Below are 19247 nucleotides of genomic sequence, written 5' to 3' on the forward strand. Positions count from 1 at the left end.
GATGTACAAAAGAAACGTGCTTGGATCCATGCGTTCGCACACTTTGATACATCTGAATTTATTTGTGCGTAAGACTGGGTTTTGGCGTACGCCAAGTTTCAGTATGAAATCCACGCAAGTCTTAGTACATGAGGCCCCAGGGGTCTCCTTTATAACCGTTGCATACGCACAAAACGGGGCTGAAATTGGCGTACGTGACTTTCCACGCCAAGGTTGTGATCGATAAAAAAACCATCTTGACGGGAGAATGTGCGCAGCCCTAAGCAAACTCTGACCCATGCGTACGCATGGTTTGGAGGAAAAGGAGAATTGGCGACACAGATGGTGTGGTGGTGAACTGAAGTCAGACAGAAGAATTGAAGAGTGAGAAGAAACATTTTGTTTTATCATATCCCTTCATAAATTTAATTTCAACCCGTATCATGCGTTAAATCTATAATCAGAATAATTTAAGGCAACTGCGTTATTTCTTGGTTATAACTCCAGAAACATCTCCTTAGGGTTAGGATATTTAATCCCGTCACTCCATACTGTCCACTGACGGCGCGACTGCATGAAATAAAGCATCTGTCCAACGTGTGTCAATAACATAATATTTTTATGTGAAACTGTGAACACATTATCAAATGTCAATTAAATCCCAAGCGTGGAAAACCAAGCCACACTCCTCATCACAATTGTTGTCCGTTACTCTTGATGCTTTTCATGACAAGTCAGGCATTAAAAAGGGGTTATGTTCAAGAACATTTCATGTGGGTGATTACAAACTGATTATCCAAGGTGTTCTCGGTCAGTCTTATTACCGTAACCCTATAAATACAGAGGTGAGCGCCGTGGTAATGCTGCACCATATGGCACTTCTGGCGGACCATGCAAATGGCAGGATTCGGAGGGGGAGTGCCTTTAGGGACCATAACGATTTATTGGTAGGCTACATACAAATATGTACCTTTATGTCAGACCACATCTTTTTTAATTCTGGGACTGTGCGCTCCGTGCTACTGACAGAGTTCACTGCTGTGGCAGCAGGGTAACAGTTTTGTCACGTGTTCCATTGACCACGTGATCAGAACAACCTGTGACGCTGTCGGTGAAAATGTCTGCCCCCTTGTAGGCAATGCTGCTGTAAAGTAAACTACAGTACCGCGGTAGTAATTGGACGTATACGCTTGTCATAAACTAAAGTCACACAGTTAACCGGTGATCATATATTGGGAATTTATGCAAAAATGAAGACATTCTGTGGACGAGCGAACCCAACTACGGGTGCCCTAGATTGGGTGGAGGAGAGTGAGGAATACGACTATCACCAAGAGATAGCAAGGCAGGTTGCAATGGGGAGCATAGCATTATTAGCACAAATAAACATTTAATTTAGCTGCCGTGTGTTACCATACGTTTTATGATTGTTATTGTATGCAGAAAGCCAACTATGTTTGCTCTGTTGGTCAATCAGTTCACTTCATAGCTAGATAGCACAGTATACATTTACATTGCCCCATAATAAAAAATACTATAATGCCTTTAGAATAATGCCAATACATCTGGGATTTATTTTGGACAATGCACTGGCGTAGTAAGTCATTGATGCCAAGTCATTAGGATGGGCCATTCACTTACAAAATCAATAATTGTAACTTGTATCTTTTTCTTGTATCAGGTCCAGTTATGCTGATATGCTTCATGATACCGATCGGGTGAGGATTAATCACACACATTAGGCAGACATAGTACAACCCCACTCATTCATGATGAGCTATCAGTTATCCTGGGCATCCAAATAGTATAATCTCTACGAGTATGTCTTTTAGTGCTAACTTTTGGGTGATAATGCAACTCCAGTAATCACAGTGGAATGGAGTCCCTTTCTCAGGGGCAGGCTCATACATAGTGTCATGCTCATTGCCATTCTGCTACCTGAAGCTGCACATCTTTTTTAAATGTTTGACCTGCTGCCGCAGAGATGTACTGTGGGCTTTTCATTGACTCTGGAGGGTAATTTTTTGCTAAATCTACAAAAGTGACATTAGGAGGGCTTCTCCCACCAGACACATTAAAACATAGGTTATCCTCTAGAACTGTTTAAAATTGATTAATAATAATCCACTTAATTCATTCCTGGGACACACCCTACTTGGTTGGTTAATCTGTGCCGTTCACCTAATAACGCTTTGCCCTCTCTCTATTCCAGAACCAGAAATATTACGCGGGTATCCGTGCAGCTGTGGCCAGAGTGAAGGCTCGTGGTGAGAAGGCGACGGTTCTGGACATCGGAACAGGCACTGGCCTGCTCTCCATGATGGCACTCACAGCGGGGGCAGACTTCTGCTACGCCGTAGAGGTAACACAAACATGAGCCAGACATTTCTAAAGAAAAAGCCCTCTATAATATATGCCATTATAGTTGAATGCAATCATAGCATTTCTATAATATTGTAAGGAAATGCTAGTGTTTGAGTATAGGTCTATAATAAGCTACAGATTATAACCTTCTTTGTGACCAGGGACCACACCAGAATTTGCAACAGGCTCCTCTTTGCTTATTGCTGAAAGCTCCTTTCCCAATAAATGTTTAGCCGAACCAATGGTTATTTTTAACACCAAAACATTCATTGTTATAAAGCACTATTACATAAAGTTTACGCCGCAGTGCTTGAAAGCATTAAGGAGCTTTATATCTTCAAATTAAATCTCCCCAATAATCCCCAAAAGTTTAGAAACCTGCTTCTGCTCTTTATATAATATTCACAATGCAATGTATTACGTTTGTTTTAATTCTAACACATCCTTGAGGTTATCCCCTTTGCCAATCTTAATCAGTTGTAGCTTATTGATATGAAGAAACTACCTATCTATTTTGTTATTTTTGTTTTCAGGTGTTCAAGCCCATGGCCGAGGCAGCAAAGTGCATTGTGGAAAAAAACGGCTTCTCCGACCGCATGAAGATCATTAACAAGCACTCCACAGAAGTCACTGTGGGGCCAGGTCAGACATGATGCCCACTCACAGACTGCTACGGCTATGTAGCTGGCTTATACGTGCAGTTATTTCTCCGCCTAAAATAGATAAGTTGTAACTAACTAAAATAATGTTTGTCTTTTGACAGACGGGGACATGCAGACGAGAGCTAACATCTTGGTCACAGAGCTCTTTGACACTGAGCTGATTGGCGAGGGCGCCTTGCCTAGCTACGAACACGCACACCAGAATCTGGTGCAGGTATGTGTGTGTGTGTGTGTCTTTTTATCCCATTCAGCAATGTCTGCAATGTCAGTCTGCAATGTCCTTTTGGGGAAGGATCACCTATTCAGGGGGTTGGAGTCCAAGCCGAAAGGGTCTTCTTTAGACCCCATTTACTCCATTCTTCCGCTCGAATTGTCTCTTTACCGCCCCCTACAGGAGGGCTGTGAGGCCGTGCCACACCGGGCCACCGTCTACTCTCAGCTGGTGGAGTCGGAGCTGCTGTGGAGCTGGGGCCAGCTGCAGCCCGTGATGGTGGAGGGGGCCCGCCTGGCCCCGCCCCCTGCCGTGACGCAGTGCGCCGGGGCCCACTCTGTCTGCGACATCCAGCTCAGCCAGGTCTCCCCTGAACAGTTCACACCCCTGGGCCCTCTCTGCACCATGTTCAGGTGAGAAAGAGAGAAGGAGGGCAGGCTCTACATAAGCTGTTTGTTTTTTTGCGATCAAATCTTTATTTTCAAAAATACAAATGAACAGGCAAAAGCGTTACATATTTGGTTAAATAATAATATAGAGAAAAATAAACTCCACCTAGTACATACATACTTGCAAATACAGGTACAGAGAATTGTATAGACAGAAGCTCTCTATACACTCTATACACGCTCTCCATAAGCCCTTTTCAACTTTTTCGGCTTCTTAGTTTTAATTTTTTTCTTTAGTTATTAACCTTATTATTCCCCTGTGTCGTCCCCTCTGCCCCTCTCTTGGTTGTTTCCTCTCCCCACCAGTCTGGACTTCAGTAAGCCTGTGAGCAGCGCTCCACAGTCCCACACCTCTCACTTTCCAGCCCGGGTCAGCGGCAGGGCCCAGGTGGTTCTGTCCTGGTGGGACATTGACATGGACCCCGAGGGCTCTATCGTCTGCAGCATGGCCCCCAGCTGGACCTACCCTCAACCCAAAGCCGCACCGGTGGGTTCAGACCCTCACAGCCACATGCACATGATCCTCACACTCAGACAAAACATGGCATTACATAAGGCACAACATGCAAACATCCCTACCTACCTACTTAGCTAGCTAACAGTGGGCTAGCATTTGTGCGACAGGGGGAAGCCTTGGTATTGTTTTTGGTGTGGTGTTTAGTAATAAAAAATATGTTTTTCTAAACTTTAAACTGGAATCATGATGTTGCGTTGAGTTTAGAGGTCATGGCAATTGCATACCCGGCGGCAGCCAAGTTGGTCTTGGGGACTTCGTCCAGTACCAGACGACCCAAGATATGAGCGATGTGCTCCACGTGACTTTTTTCTAGCGTTCGTGTCAAATTTATTGGAACTAATGTGGGGTCGTGGTTCTGTGTGGTTCTAGTGGCGCGACCACTGGATGCAGAGTGTTTACTTCCTGCCTACCGAAAGGAGTGTTGTGGAGGGGGAGGAGCTGAGCCTAACAGTCATCCACGACGACTACAGCCTGTGGTACGGCCTGCAGACAGACAGGTACTCCCCTTTGGTTCCCTCCTCTGCTGTGGGTCAACGCTGCATTCCTCTGACCACTGTTTTTTCACCGTCTCTCCAGTAAACAAAGAAATGATTACAAAAGTGGTCCAAATCTCTATGCACGCATGCATGCGTGATGTATGTGTCCCCTGCCTGATCCAGCAGCAGCTTGTTGTGACCCCGGGGTTTGCCCTCTCCTTCCTCAGCCAACAGGTGGGACTGAAGGAGACCCCGCTGTGCCGGCCATGTTGTACCTGCCACGCCCACCTTGTGTGGAACCGCCCACGCTTCGGAGAGCTCAATGACGGCCGTCGCACGGAGAGCTACGTCAGAGCGCTGCGCAGCGTACGTAGCAGGGCTCGGTGGCGGGGGACGGGCTGGCTTAATGGGAACCCACTATGCCACGCTATTGGCCATTGTATCATGCCGGGTCTCTTTCGTGTGTAGGTTTTGGATGTAGACAGCGTCTGCCTGAGCGTTAGCGATGGAAGCCTGCTGCCCGTCTTTGCTCACATGCTCGGGGCCAAAAAGGTGAGACACTTGTCCTTATTTTTTATTTTGACTCTTAGTTCCTGCATTTTAATTGCATATTGTCTGAATAAACCATGAGCTTACAGTATTCGCTGCATTTGTCTGTCCTTTCATTCAGGTCTTTGGTTTGGAAAGTTCTAGAATGTCTAAACGGGTTATTGATCAGGTAAATGTACATGCATACACACATACATGTAAATCCCATCTTGATGGCATTGCCGTTCATATTAAGCGTAACAGTGGACGTCTATGTCATCATGTGTACACCAATAAGGCAATACACCAATCCATCCTTCCACATTGTGCTCTGCAGGTGTTGGAGGCCAACTCCATGAAAGGCGGCGTGGAGCTCCTGGAGATCAGAGCCGACCAGCTCAGCAGCAACGACCTGGGGGGACAACAGGTGACCCCCTGAGCCCTGACCCCAGCACCTTAAACTCCCCTCCGTCCGCCCTGATCCGGCAGCAAGCTGCGGCGTCTTCAGTTCCATGCTCATACCTTGTTGTGACACCCCCCCCCCCCCCCCCCCCCCCCCCCCCCCCAGATCTCCGTCCTGATGGGGGAGCCTTACTACAGCACCAGCCTGCTGCCGTGGCACTCGCTGTTCTTCTGGTACTGCCGGACGGCGCTGGCCAAGCTCCTGCGTCCGGGGGCCGCCATCCTGCCCCGCTCGGCCACACTGCACGCCGCCGCCGTGGAGTTCCAGGTGAGGCATGACTGCATGTTCATTTCACACATTTCCATTCAGAAATTCCCTTTTTGCATCGCAGTCAAATAAGGGATAAGTTGCCTACTTATTTTGTATTGTGTTTAGCAGTATGGGTGCCTATGATGAATGATTACCCTCTGTATCCCCATGCATGGAGTTTGGAGTATCGTCGTTCAGACGGGGGAGATGATGCAAAACGCTGTTTTAATCGTTGTCCCTCTAGGATCTTTGGAGGATACGAGCCCCTTGTGGAACGTGCGAAGGGTTCGACGTGTCGCCCATGGACCAGATGGTTCAGGTAACCCCTTGAAGTCATTTGCTTACCTCTATGAAATCAATAACTTTCATTGGATTATTCTTTTTCTGTCTTGCCCACTTTGTTCAGTTTTTGAAATAATTCCATTTTCCGTCTCTCGGCCTTCAGCGATCTCTGGATTTCCGTGAGTCCCGTGAGGCGGAGCCCCACCCGTTGTGGGAATACCCGTGCCGAGCTTTGTCCCTGCCCACTGCCGTCATGACCTTTGACTTCACGCAGTGTGTCCCTGAGCAGCCAATCCACGCTCAGGGCTGCTTCCCCTTTGTCAGGTACACTTCATCTCGTGGAGGCTTGGACTCCATAATTATATACTGAACTCCAAGAGTTTGAATATGCGTGGTGGTAAATGCTATATTATTCAAGTTGTTATACGGTCTCCAAGTTCCGATAGTTGTATCTCACTGGCCTCTTGTCTCCCATATTTTTTACATCCTACAATATCTTGATCTTAAAAGCTCTAATGTATAATAATCGTATTCTTAAGTGACCGTCGCATTTCATTGCTTGCATTCTGGTTGTCCTTCCAGGAGTGGCTCTTGCCATGGCGTTGCCATATGGATGGAGTACCAGCTGACCGAGGAAGTCACCATCAGCATGGGTCTCTCAGGAGATGTTGGGGAGCAGGTAAGCAGAAACCAAACCTCTTCTCATCTGTGTATGGTCACTCTCTTTCACTTTTTCTAATATATAACATTTGTTGAGATAAGAGTTCATGTTCTTTTGATCTGCATTCCCCGGTTTACTTTTGCTTTCGTTGACCGTGATTCCAGTTACGATTGCTGCGTAGAGTCTTTATATGGATGCACTGTATGCCGTCCCCGCAGGGTGCTTGCGAGTGGAGTCGTCACAGAAAACAGGGCGTCTACTTTTTCCCGTCGCCGCGACAAAGCGTGGGGGAAGACGGCGGCGGCGGCAAAGTGTCTTACAGTTTCACCTTTGAACCCAGCTCAGGAGACATCAGTATGGAGTTCAACGTTGTCTCTGATTCAGCGTGATACGGGACTGAAGATGTGAACTATGATTCAAACCCTATTTTTACATGTCATTCGCGATGGAGACGCCCATCTGGTGACCCGTTTTGTGCCTACTGTATTTTGGATTTGCTTCTGTTTATTCTGGGATTATTAGTGCTGGGATTATAGCGAGTTCATCATACAACCAAGAACAAGAAAAACTGAAATCTTTCTATTGATAGAAAATCCAAAAACGTGGGATAAGACAATTTTTTTATTGCTAGCGTTTGAGCGGAATGTCTTGCCTACTTATTTTTGCCGAACTAATAGGTATTCAAGGTTAACCATTCTCAAAGAATAGAAGCTGTCAATTCATGGTGAAATTCGATCATGGTTAAGTCAAACTACTAAAAATACAAAAAGGTATGGTAACACTTTACCAAGTACATTAATTAACCATTTAATATAAGTTAATGAAATAATAAGCATTATCTTAATTAATGGTCTAGTAATCTTTGCTTATGGCGTTCGTATCTATACATGACTTCAACAATAGCTAATGAATGTACCTTTTTTGTAACATTTTACCGTATTTATGAAAAGATTGTTTGCTTTACATTACAATAAACCTCATTCAAATCAAGTGCATTTATTATTTTGCCAAAATCTTCATCTATACAGACAAATATACATGAAGCTTGAAAATTCAAATTTGGGTGCTCTCATTAAGGTAATGATTGACTTGACTAACTTCAACTTCATTTAGAGCCAGCATCTGCAAAGGATTTTTTATTAAAGTGACACAAATGCTAACTAAATCAGAAAAACCTTGACATCCTTCAATAACAAACAGTTCACGTGACTGATTAGATGTACTATTGTGATTTACCCGACACTTGCAGCTCCAAACTGAGTGACATTCAGAGTAGGTGCGTAAGTGAACTCGATTTTAAGCATTGGTCATTAACTTAGAATTGATCAATTGTCAATTTAAATGCCATCCATGTCAATCATTTTCTCCCTAAACCAACACTGCTTTCATGTAACAAGTGGCGGAATGTAACCTAGAGGTCAGAAATGGGTTTGGTGCAACAAGTTGTGTTTCTTGTTTATGGTTCTGGGTCTTTAAGCATCGGTCAGGGTATTGTTGTCTAGCACGATCTTCTCTCCTGGCTTGAAGGCTGGCTTACCCATATGTGGGCAGCTAGCACAGCGGAACGCATCACCCAGGTAACACTGAAAAACAATACATCAGATGTCAATATGGAGATTACAAAAGCAACACTTTGAACATGGCACACGTAAACGACAAGTCGTTAAATTTACAACAAGGGCCTATCGTTTCATCAACAGCAGGTTCTGCATCGGTTTTGTTGATCATTTACAAAAAGCATCTCTGCTAAATGCGCCAACTCAAAGCTACGTACACTTCCACAGGAAGACTTTGGTAGGCTGGCCTTCTGCACTCCTTTGGTGTCCTGCTCCAACTCCTCAGCCAAGCCGCACGAGCTGCACACAAACAAACAAATGGTTAATTAACCTACATATTCATGAATGCATGGCTCGCTGCTGCTCAACTCTGTAGCTCTCAAGAGGAAATGGTAGGTTATCTTACAGAAAAAATTAATAATAATACCATTATACTGGGGCTATTCAATGCCAATTTGAAACTGGGAGTTACTGTGTAATAACGGCTTAGGTAATTCATGAATCAAACTGTAGGGGGGAGGGATGTGTTGCTTTGCAGTATTTAAGGTTGTTGTTCTTCTAACCAGTCTTTGCAGGCTTTCTTCTTTTTGGCAGCCCCATCTCCGCAAGTGGCTCGGAGGGAGGAGGCCTCGGGTTTCTTTAGGTCATCTTCATCCAGCAGAGTGTCAGAATCCACCAAGTCCTGAACACAAGTAAGTGCTTGGTCAGGAGCCAGAACCAGTGCTCTAAGGTCAGACCAGGGCTCAGTGGAGAGCCCGCCCGCCCGTCTCAAGACTCAAGGTGGGGGGTTATGTCCTGTGCCGTTTCCCACAAGCAGGCCTTGCCATCCCTCATCTGCTTCAGAGCCCTAGTTTACGGGTGTGTCCTCTATTATCTTCAAAGCTCTTAAAATTGTATATGTACTTAAGAGCTACATCTAGAAGATTTTTGTGAATAATTGCTGTTTTGAGGATTTGAAGGGCTTCTTGTACACTGCTAGGCACATACCGGTACCTATATACAGGATGTGTTCCATAGACACATACTTATACACGGTACGTGTCCCATAGACACAGACCTATATACAGCATGTGTCCCATAGACAAACTGAAGAAAATAAAAGGGTATGTGTACTGTATATATATGTCAAATATATATATACAGACATACATTCATATTTCTTACAGCATGCGTTAATTTGCAGACTTTTTTTGGAGACTTTGGAGCACATCCAGTTTACTTACCACAGCCTCATCGTCCATGTCATTGGCTGAGAGGGTCCACATTTTGGCAGCATTGGGATCAAGGGCTGGTTTCTCGGCTAATAAAACAACACAGTTGACCCAATAGCCCGATCACACACAGAAGTAAAACACACATACACACACACACAAATTAGCTGAAATAACACATAAAGTATAATTTTAAAATCGACCTGGCTTAGGCGTCTTCTTCCCAAAAGAGAGTTTGAGCTGGCTCGACGAGCCCACTTCAAAGTCTGGCTTGGCGGCCGACATGCGGGCCCTGAGCAGGGAGTTCCCCTGGTAGCCAGTGCTGCTCCTGAGAGAGCTCAGTGCGTCTGGACTCATCTCTGCTTTACCCATCTGCACAACAAACCGACGGCTCAAGAATAAGTAGACACTATTGCTATTACTATTGCTCAGCGATAGTATGTATAGTTATATCACCCCAAAGGCCATTTTTTAATCACAAAATCTACGCCTGTATCTATTGCTACGTGTCCCACGACACAGTGATAGCATGGAAAAACAAACATCAATCTTCTCCTTGAACCATAGAGAAAAAGGTTTTCATATCAATCCATTTCCTTGGATTATGAAGTCATGGAAAAGGGTTTCTTGTGTAAAATGTTCTAGAATTATGATTGACACTCCAGACACAGACCTCTGCAACAGACGTCAGGCCTGACAGCTTCAGGACAGATGCCAGTTTCTCAGCAGTCCTCACACTGTATCCATTAGTTCCTGTTACAGACAGAAAGAGGAGTTGCGGTAAAGGTAAAATGAGAAACAGAGCCAGGTAAATAAAAAGAAACAAACAAAGAGATACAGTAGGTTGCAGACTGATGAGTGGATAGGGTGTTTGACCAAGAGCCCAAAGGTTCTGGGTTCACTATTCAAAGTCTACTTAAATATCAGATTCAGAGGTCCTTTGCTCGGGACGGATGGGTGGATCTTATGTAGATCTCACCTGTGACCGGCTCCTCCATAATGAGCTTCCCGCCAGGCTTGAGAACCCGGGCCATTTCCGCCAGCGTTTCTGAGCTGTGGACAGACGAGCTGTCAGTGAGAAGGCAGGAGAGGACCCAGTCATAGGAGGAAGGTCTATGGGAGGCTGGAGGGAAGAAAGACAAGAATTAAAGCTTTAGGCCATCAGCTTGCTGAGAAGATTCATGGTATTGATTGTTCCTTTGCATTATCAAATTGAAATATTTCTGTCACACGATAGATTATAACAAAAACATAATTGTTTGATATGCGTGTGTATAATAAAAAAAAAGGTTGACATGATAGCGTAATGATATAAAATCAAACACTCACATAATAACAGCATTTCCATATTCTCGACTGATATTTTGCCATCGGTTCCAATGAATGCACCCACACTCTCCGCCAGCTCTTTGAGGGCCAAAGGGGATGATGGTTGATTCCACACCAGGAGCACCTTGTCTCCTGCCTTGATGCCAAGGTCCATTCTAGGCTTCTAGAGTACAAACATCAGCTTAAATTAAATAAATGTGGTGGCAGAAGTAGTTAGACAAAGATGTTCGTAGTAAAGGTATTGGTTTGACCTCTCAGACTGATCTAATCAATGAACGAATAAAACGTACAATTACCAACTCGTATGGCAGGGTTCCCCAATTAGTTTTTCCAGAGGGCCAAATTTGGTCAAACATGCCATGCCAAGGGCCGAAATGTCGTTTCATTTTTCTAATTCGCCATTTTTATGTGCAAATTTAGCTTTAATTATAATTACTGTTTTTGCGATAATGCAGGAGGGCTAGATCAATTAGGTTTAAATAGCATCCAGCTTCGACTGGAGGGCTTCAATCGCTTCGTACATGTCAGCAACAGTGTGGTTCTTGCCTTTTAGCTGCAGGTTAAGGTGATTCAGATGAGACATGATGTCACAAAAAATTAACATCTGCCAACACCTTGGCGTCAGCCCGCCAGAAATTCGCGGGCTTTTGGGCTCTGCAGGCTGGATAAAAATGACACACGTTCATCACGCAGGTCGCACACCCTCTCCAACACACGGCCTTTACTCAGCCAGCGAACATCGTTGTGCAGCAACAGATCTTTGTGTTCAGCTGACATTTCCTCGGCACCTGCTTTCATAGCTCCACAACTTTTGTTTAGATTTTTTCCTCTTGATTTAAGATTTCACCAGCCATGTGAATTGCACATTGTTTAATGAACTCTGCATCAGCAAAGGGCTTCTTAGCTTTATCAAGCATCCAGAAAACATGCAATGAAGCAGCTGTTGCGCTCTCTTGTGCCGATGCCGTTTTGCATATGGTTAAAACTGACCGCTTGTATGATGTCAACATGCTTGCAATCTTTGGTTTGCGTTGCTCAGATTTTTCTGGGAAACTTCCATTAAAGCTGGCAGCATGCAAACAGTTTGTGTCAGGTTGTCCGATTTAATGACAGCCACCCTCTGCTTGCATATTAAGCATGTCGGCTTTGCGTTGGCATGGTCCGGTAAAGAAAAGCAATACTCATCGGTCCATTCAGTTTTAAACTGGCGGTTCTCCTGGTTGACCTTCCTTTTCATGGCAAATGACATGTTTCTTTCATCAATTTTCAATCCGTTGATTTTTGGATAGCGGGAAAGTGACGCACGAAGCACGTTATTACGTCAGCACGCAGTAACGTCAACGGTCAAGTGGATGGTGTGGGCTGAGGGGAAAATATAGCAGACCGCGCAAATAAAAAAAAAAAAAAAAAAAAAAAAATTTTTTTTTTTTTTTTTTGGAGATGACATGTGACATGTGGGTCTGCGCGGGCCGGACATTTTGCTCTTGCGGGCCGGATCTGGCCCGCGGGCCGCTAATTGGGGTTCACTGTCGTATGGTATGCCAATACGATCGCAACCTAACCATGACACTGCACAATGCAGCACTCGGTCTACAGAGCCCAAAACAAACACAGCTAGAAAAATTAACACAATGGATATTTGTAGAAATTGGTAAACATTTCAGTTCATTGGAGAGTTCTTTGGAAAAATAAATTGATAGAAAAGTATCTAATTTTAGTCCCTGTATTGTAAAGAACAAATGCGTAGTTATATGTGAAAGTCATAGAAACCTCAAGCAGCATGACGCAGAAAACCACTTGCTCAAAAAATACACAACACAACACATCAGATTCCAACCTGAATAGTATATAGAGTTGTACAGACTTCAAAACCTTTCTTACCTTTATTAGGTCCCTTACTTCTGAATAAAATGAAATAAATTCAGATCGCGGCGGACATGCGAAAAGACGGTCAGGTGGTCTGTATTGCTCAAAACAATGACGTGCACAGCATGCGGCGGGTCGCTTAATAAATTCGTCACAACACTTTCTAAACAGTCCGCTGCAGCTGGATATGGCGGCGCTAGTACGAGGTTTACGGAGTGTAAGGGCATTCCGGGCCCTTGGCAGCGGTAATATACAAGCATTTTGTTTTAAGCCAAAATAACTCCCCTTGATTTATTCAACGATTTAATTTTTGAGTTGCACATGTGGTTTGAACCGAAAAACATTTGTCGTTTGCTTACCTAACCAATGTCACTTGACATTTAGGAAAAGGTGATCATGAAGGGCAGAATAAAACACGAGTTTGTTGGCCATAATGTTCATTCAAACTGACAGAATCATTGATTTAACCTTGTTTCGTATTGACATATTCGAAACTGTTGTTGACTGACTCAATATTAAACTGCTTCCAGCAAGTGGGGGGCGTTTCGGTCTTCCCAAGTAAATCAGTTGTTTACGTACTGATAATTACGCTGGGATTTTTTTTCTTAATCTGTGCTTCTTAATACTAGTTGACAGAATCATATGATATTGCTATTTTTCGTCTTAATAACCTCCATTGCCATCCATGTATATTATCTAATTGCATTATTCATTATTCTGACTTAAGTGTTGGCTGCACCAAAAACGACCCATCCCCAGTGTGCCAACCTGAGAAAAGGATTTCACTGCGCTGCTGTTCGACTGCAGGATGGATCAAAAGATGACAAAACTTCTCCAACCAGCTCCTCTTCCACATCAAGCCATGCTCAGTACCAGTCTGAGCAGGACACAACTGAGGGTTTCCAGCAGGCTTCAGCGGCAGCAGAGGAAGGATCCAGGTCCAACACTAGGTCAGCATCATACTGTGTTTATGGTATGGATGAGATGGAAATAAAAGGTTGTCACGAATGCAGTTTCACAATGAATGCTACTATAGATAAGATAACCTTTCGTTTTTTTTGCTGCATTCCAACTCTAATATTTTAGTGGGAAATGTATTGGCATTATCATTTCGTTTTTACTTAACAATCAAAATAATTGTTGACATTGTTTCCATTAGGCAAGACATGATATACATGCAATGAATATTCATTTTCACCCTTATATTAAGACAAACTTGTCAGTGGCCTATCCATATTCATAGTCTTAAGTGTTAACATTTTGGCTCTACATAGTCATGGTTAATTTTAAGATATTGACTTAAAATGCCAAGCTTTTTATTCAAAACTCCATTACCAAGTTGTTTACAGTGCTCATATTGCTAAAATATTATCTAAAGAGTTATATTACATTTTCTCTCATTGCTTTAAATATGCTGAATCTCCGCTGGTGGTTCTTGGTTGCTTAGTTACCAGGATCAGAGCGGGGAGCAGGAAGAAGAGTATGAGACGGAGGAACAACTTCAAACTCGCATCCTAACATCTGCACTTGAGTTTGTCCCACTATATGGGTGGTCAATGGAGGCCATTGCAGCTGGTGCAGAGGTATGTTGAAGGTAACCCTCCTCTTAGAGGTGCAGTGTGTAGGATTGTGGCTTCTAGTTGTGAGGTTAAATTGCAGACACACACACACACACACACACACACACACACACACACACACACCTCCTTTTCCAATTACGTAGGAGAAGCTACGATGGCCTGCACTTGCCTGTAAGGTGCCATTAGGTATTCCCAAATTATTAAGTCGTGATGAGGTTCCTTGATAGATTTCGTCTGTAACTATGGGTCATGGTTGAAGTCTGTCCAAGTGCGTTCAGCAAGATGCTTTTTCGGTTTACAGCTTTAGAAAATGGCACGTCATTCCTGCTGCATCTGAAATGCTGGAATCACTGGTCTCATGAACACAATGATTAAGCCCCCCAGCCCGATATACTTTTATTAAATTAGTCAAATGAACTAATACAAAATGTATACATTCAATCATTGTTATTGCATCTGTTTCAGACCATTGGGCTCTCCTCTGCATCCACTGGTATGTTTGACAATGGGGCTGGAGAATTGGTCCTGCACTTCGTTGCACAGTGCAACGCAGAGTTGAATGAGACCCTAGCTGAACAGCATAACCAGGTCCAGCTGGGCCAGGCTGAGTATGTGCACGTTACATGTTTACAATGCTATCCAGTATTGCTTTCCGGTTTTCGAATCAATAGTACACATTTCTTTACATGCCAACTTTGTGATTTAGAAAAAAGAAGACTGCAGAGTTCTTAAGGGATGCCGTGGAGGCCAGATTGAGAATGCATATCCCCTACATTGAAACATGGCCTCAGGTATGTTGTCAAATTGATAACACATGGCATCTTAATATGAATGGGAATTTACTTTACGAAATGAAACATATGATATAAAAAATTCCAGGTGTCTGTGTTGAATACTGTGTAAACCCAATATCCATATATGTTTAGGAAGTGGTTTGTAGGTATAATTAAAGCTAGAGAGTTGAATACAATTATTGATTCAGTATTCCACCAGATTATTGCAGACAAAATATTCTGTTGTGATCAATAGGCAAATTGTAGGGGAATTTCATGCATCTCAGTTGAAAAAAATAATAGTCCATTTGAAACACTGAATATTCTCAAAATGTATTACCGGCTGTTTGATCCCATGACTGGGAATGTCCCTTTAGGCCATGAGTCTCCTGCTCCTTCCACACAACATCCCTGACAGCCTGAAGCACCTGTCCTCCCTGATCGACGACATCTGGTACCACGCTGGAGATCGCTCCACAGACGTGAGTTGGTCCCAGGCCCATAGTTATCAACCTCTCTTAAAACTCTATCAATATTCAAAGGTCATAAGAACCCTCATAACTAATTCAAATACATTTTGAGACACTTCATAACTATGGGCCCTCATACCCCTCTTCTCCTTTCCGCACCATCCCCAAATTATCTGACCTGCCACCACCCAGGTCAAATTAGGTCTTCAGTCTGGTTTAAAATCCTCCGATTACATTCTTATTAGACTTTATTGTTGTATTGCCACCTTAACCATGATATTTATGTGTTGTTGGTTTTTTGTAGATGAACTGGTACACCAAACGAGCAGCGCTAACGGGCATCTATAACACCACAGAGTTGGTGATGATTCAGGACTCCTCCCCAGACTACCAGGATACCTGGGCCTTCCTTGAAAACCGCATTCAGGATGTTGTCAACATGGCTGGCACTGCCAAACAGGTCCAGTGTTATCCTATTCCAGTCTGCTAAATAACTATATATTTTAGATTTTGTCCCTAAAGTGAAATATGCTCTATAGGTGCAGTCCACAGGGGAAGCAGTGGTGCAGGGATTAATGGGAGCTGCCATTACAGTAAGTATTTTTCTTACTGTGAATTATGATGAGGTTTGTGTCTTTTAATTTAATTGGGAAAATGGTGTACTCCCTTTCCCACAGCTGAAGAATCTAACAGGAGTGAACCAGAGAAGATGATATTAAAGGCTCCTGTCAACCCAAGTTTCACCATACTCAAACATATGGCTTATCAATTTACACTAAGAAATATGTTTATTAATTAGTAAAAAAGGCGTATGATTATTGTTTTATTTTCAGTTGCAGAATCTGCACATTTCAACTGCCAGTGCTCGATCTCTCCATCCCAGAAAGCTGTATTCTGTTTGTATAATATAATATGTATTATATACTGTTGAGTCATTCTGGAACTCATTAAACTATTCAGTAGTTCAAAACCTCTTTATGTGTATTTCATACATCATACATTCATTGTCACCTCAATGTATTTGAAAGTGCCTAAATATTGTAAACAAAAAAAGTGCAATAAAATAGCAGACCTTTTATTTTGAAATCTGTTGACAGAATTGTTGACCCGGATGGTAATGAATATCAACCCACCCACCTCTGCCTTCGTCCAATCGCTCTCTGAGTACACATCGTCTGACCAATCAGCGATCAGGAAATAGTTTTGCTAGGCCTGCAAGCCTACAGATGCGGTAGTGTTGAAAGGACTTATTGTTTCGTACAGATTTATCTTATCCCCAAGCTATTTTAACTGAAAACATGCCGTATGCTAACCAGCCAACTGTGAAAATCACAGAATTGTCTGACGAAAATGTGAAGTTTATCATAGAGAACACTGATTTGGCGTAAGTATACAACCAAACGTCCATATAAGTGTTGTGTAGTCCGGTGGTAACGTTACTACTAGAATCATTGTGTTCTCAAATGTTTTTACTTGATATCAATCGCCACTTGATATACTCATAAACATTATACATACACTTTAATACTTATCAACGTGCTAAATAGGTAACTTAACTTACACGTATCGTACTTTATCCTTTATAAGCGACACATGTTTTCACTCTTTCACCCAGGGTCGCGAATTCTATCCGGCGAGTGTTTATGTCTGAGGTTGCAACGATCGGTAAAGGAACCCCTAGTATTTTGTTATTTAACCACACTGTCTTTGAAATTAGCTCAGAATCCTGACCTACATTATTTATTTCAGCTATCGACTGGATACAGATAGATGCCAATTCATCTGTACTTCATGACGAGTTCATTGCCCATAGAGTCGGTATGTGTTCTTGAGAGATTTTGTCTTATGGCTTTCACTGCCTGTATTATTAGAAAGGTACCATTAAGTATTCTGACCTGATTTGATATCAACATATTGTATTTTTTTAATTTCGGTGTACCAACATGTCATGTGTTTTCAGGGCTTATTCCACTCACCAGTGATGACATTGTGGAGAAAATGCAATACTCGAGGGCAAGTATTACTATTCTGTTTGTTGGATAAACTGCAAGCCGCTTACAACGCCACTTGATCTGAAATGTATAATTCAGATAAATTTGCAAGAAATGGAAAGATAATAATATTGTACAAAATTCTGTAGGACTGCACCTGCGATGACTTTTGCCCCGAGTGTTCAGTTGAGCTGACGCTGGATGTCCGATGCACAGAGGACCAGACCCGTCATGTTACCTCCCGGGACCTCCTGTCAAACAACCCCAGAGTCATCCCAGTGAGTTCCTTTTACTAACGGTGCACTAAAGGGCCTGACTTCCTGCATAGCCTCTGCCTTAATTAGATCGGTTTGAGCCCATTTCTCATGTAACCTGGAAAGTGGAGAACTCTGTTATTAACTTTTCTAACTAATGAAACTTTTCAGGTGACTTCGAGGAGCAGAGACAATGACCCAAATGACTACGTTGAACAGGACGGTATGGCCCTCCCCCCATCCTTCCTCTTGCGGTCAACATCTTTGCAGTTATTTTCTATCAATGCAGTTTCTGAACTTTTAAGTTAATGTATCTGTTTTTTATAATCGCTTCCCCTAAATCTCACACCCTGCACAGACATTCTTCTAGTTAAGCTTCGTAAGGGCCAGGAGCTACGACTCAGAGCCTACGCCAAGAAAGGGTTTGGCAAGGAGCACGCCAAGTGGAACCCCACGGCGGGGGTGTCCTTTGAGTACGACCCAGACAATGCACTGCGGCACACAGTGTTCCCTCGACCTGAAGAATGGTAAGTTCTGTTTCCCTGGTTGTGAGGGTTAGGGGTCCGATAATACAGCAGGGTTGTGTGTTTGAACCTACATGATTGATTTCTAACCTGGCTGCCATGTTTGTTGTGTTCTTCCTAGGCCAAAGAGTGAATATTCAGAAATTGAGGAGGATGAGGTGCAAGCCCCATACGAACCTAATGGAAAGCCAGAAAGGTATGGGGCTTTGTGTACTTACTGTTTGGGGTTGTTTGGGCCATTTTTCTGCCTTAATGTTTTTAAGTACATATATAAGAACTTACTTTTCTAATTTCCCATAACATACTTGATGCAGTCTGTATTTGGTGTATGTGCTGAATACAAATCATGTATCTACGAATATCTCAATGTGTGTGTGATCTGGCAGGTTCTATTACAACGTGGAGTCATGCGGCTCCCTGCGACCAGAGACCATCGTCATGTCGGCACTGGCAGTGCTGAAGAAGAAGCTGAGTGACCTCCAGACCCAGTTGAGCCATGAGATCCAGAGTGATGTCCTCACCATCAACTGAACATGCATAGGCTACTGTTGTAGGATCACCACTTGAGTTCTTTGTTTCCCCCCAATTGAAATTAATCAAACAAAAGCTGATCAAGTTATTGTTCTTCTGCGTATGTTTGACATTCATTAATGCAATCTGTGTCTTCATAATGTTCATGAATCTATGTAAGCCACAGTACAGTTTTCTTTTAGCCTGCTGTTTTAGGTAGATATTTGCTAGTATTTCAAACATGGAGATGGATTTTGAATGGAACGTTCTTAGGCTTTTTTTGTAATAAAATAAGAAATTAAACATGTTTTATAATACGTTTTTGAGTCATTTGTATCGTAC

At 43.1% G+C, this 19247-nt stretch overlaps 4 protein-coding genes across 4 annotated transcripts; 3 read left to right on the forward strand and 1 right to left on the reverse strand.

Moving 5' to 3' along the window:
- Window positions 1-1079: 1079 nt before the first annotated feature.
- Window positions 1080-7846, forward strand: prmt7 (protein arginine methyltransferase 7). The gene is made up of 17 exons (XM_056598857.1): window positions 1080-1324; window positions 1661-1697; window positions 2192-2341; window positions 2877-2985; window positions 3107-3219; window positions 3400-3629; window positions 3972-4152; window positions 4552-4679; window positions 4886-5024; window positions 5127-5210; window positions 5329-5376; window positions 5524-5613; window positions 5755-5916; window positions 6143-6217; window positions 6344-6504; window positions 6763-6859; window positions 7060-7846. The coding sequence occupies exons 1-17, from the start codon at window positions 1230-1232 to the stop codon at window positions 7228-7230; spliced, it is 2070 nt and encodes a 689-aa protein (XP_056454832.1). The 5' UTR covers window positions 1080-1229; the 3' UTR covers window positions 7231-7846.
- ciapin1 (cytokine induced apoptosis inhibitor 1) lies at window positions 7415-12935 on the reverse strand. Its single transcript, XM_056598863.1, has 9 exons — window positions 12819-12935; window positions 10938-11100; window positions 10588-10731; window positions 10282-10361; window positions 9812-9980; window positions 9621-9697; window positions 8961-9079; window positions 8616-8697; window positions 7415-8424 (listed from the first exon to the last, which is right to left on the reverse strand). The coding sequence occupies exons 2-9, from the start codon at window positions 11089-11091 to the stop codon at window positions 8314-8316; spliced, it is 936 nt and encodes a 311-aa protein (XP_056454838.1). The 5' UTR covers window positions 11092-11100; window positions 12819-12935; the 3' UTR covers window positions 7415-8313.
- Window positions 12936-12937: 2 nt separating this feature from the next.
- On the forward strand, window positions 12938-16718 carry LOC130389187 (ubiquinone biosynthesis protein COQ9-B, mitochondrial-like). Its single transcript, XM_056598862.1, has 9 exons — window positions 12938-13048; window positions 13531-13753; window positions 14251-14386; window positions 14849-14991; window positions 15090-15174; window positions 15534-15638; window positions 15931-16086; window positions 16166-16219; window positions 16304-16718. Exons 1-9 carry the CDS (start codon window positions 12991-12993, stop codon window positions 16337-16339), a joined length of 996 nt encoding a protein of 331 aa, XP_056454837.1. The 5' UTR covers window positions 12938-12990; the 3' UTR covers window positions 16340-16718.
- A 67-nt stretch (window positions 16719-16785) lies between these two features.
- polr2c (RNA polymerase II subunit C) lies at window positions 16786-19216 on the forward strand. The gene is made up of 9 exons (XM_056598866.1): window positions 16786-17010; window positions 17242-17291; window positions 17376-17444; window positions 17587-17639; window positions 17767-17895; window positions 18043-18094; window positions 18230-18398; window positions 18517-18591; window positions 18782-19216. The coding sequence occupies exons 1-9, from the start codon at window positions 16925-16927 to the stop codon at window positions 18924-18926; spliced, it is 828 nt and encodes a 275-aa protein (XP_056454841.1). The 5' UTR covers window positions 16786-16924; the 3' UTR covers window positions 18927-19216.
- The last annotated feature ends 31 nt before the right edge of the window (window positions 19217-19247 follow it).

The sequence above is a fragment of the Gadus chalcogrammus genome, chromosome 9, assembly GCF_026213295.1.
Source record: "Gadus chalcogrammus isolate NIFS_2021 chromosome 9, NIFS_Gcha_1.0, whole genome shotgun sequence".
Lineage (NCBI taxonomy): Eukaryota > Metazoa > Chordata > Actinopteri > Gadiformes > Gadidae > Gadus > Gadus chalcogrammus.

Excerpts from the sequence above, each read along its gene's own strand:
- prmt7 (XM_056598857.1), top strand. The coding sequence starts at position 1,230 with ATGAAGACATTCTGTGGACGAGCGAACCCAACTACGGGTGCCCTAGAT. Across the intron at positions 2,342-2,876 it reads ACTTCTGCTACGCCGTAGAG|GTGTTCAAGCCCATGGCCGA; the intron begins GTAACACAAACA and ends TTTTGTTTTCAG. Across the intron at positions 4,153-4,551 it reads CTCAACCCAAAGCCGCACCG|TGGCGCGACCACTGGATGCA; the intron begins GTGGGTTCAGAC and ends GTGTGGTTCTAG.
- ciapin1 (XM_056598863.1), bottom strand. The coding sequence starts at position 11,091 with ATGGACCTTGGCATCAAGGCAGGAGACAAGGTGCTCCTGGTGTGGAAT. Across the intron at positions 10,362-10,587 it reads TATGGAGGAGCCGGTCACAG|GAACTAATGGATACAGTGTG; the intron begins GTGAGATCTACA and ends TGTCTGTAACAG. Across the intron at positions 9,981-10,281 it reads GCCTGACGTCTGTTGCAGAG|ATGGGTAAAGCAGAGATGAG; the intron begins GTCTGTGTCTGG and ends TTTGTTGTGCAG.
- LOC130389187 (XM_056598862.1), top strand. The coding sequence starts at position 12,991 with ATGGCGGCGCTAGTACGAGGTTTACGGAGTGTAAGGGCATTCCGGGCC. Across the intron at positions 15,639-15,930 it reads CTGGAGATCGCTCCACAGAC|ATGAACTGGTACACCAAACG; the intron begins GTGAGTTGGTCC and ends GGTTTTTTGTAG. Across the intron at positions 16,220-16,303 it reads TAATGGGAGCTGCCATTACA|CTGAAGAATCTAACAGGAGT; the intron begins GTAAGTATTTTT and ends CCTTTCCCACAG.
- polr2c (XM_056598866.1), top strand. The coding sequence starts at position 16,925 with ATGCCGTATGCTAACCAGCCAACTGTGAAAATCACAGAATTGTCTGAC. Across the intron at positions 17,445-17,586 it reads GTTCATTGCCCATAGAGTCG|GGCTTATTCCACTCACCAGT; the intron begins GTATGTGTTCTT and ends ATGTGTTTTCAG. Across the intron at positions 17,640-17,766 it reads AGAAAATGCAATACTCGAGG|GACTGCACCTGCGATGACTT; the intron begins GCAAGTATTACT and ends AAAATTCTGTAG.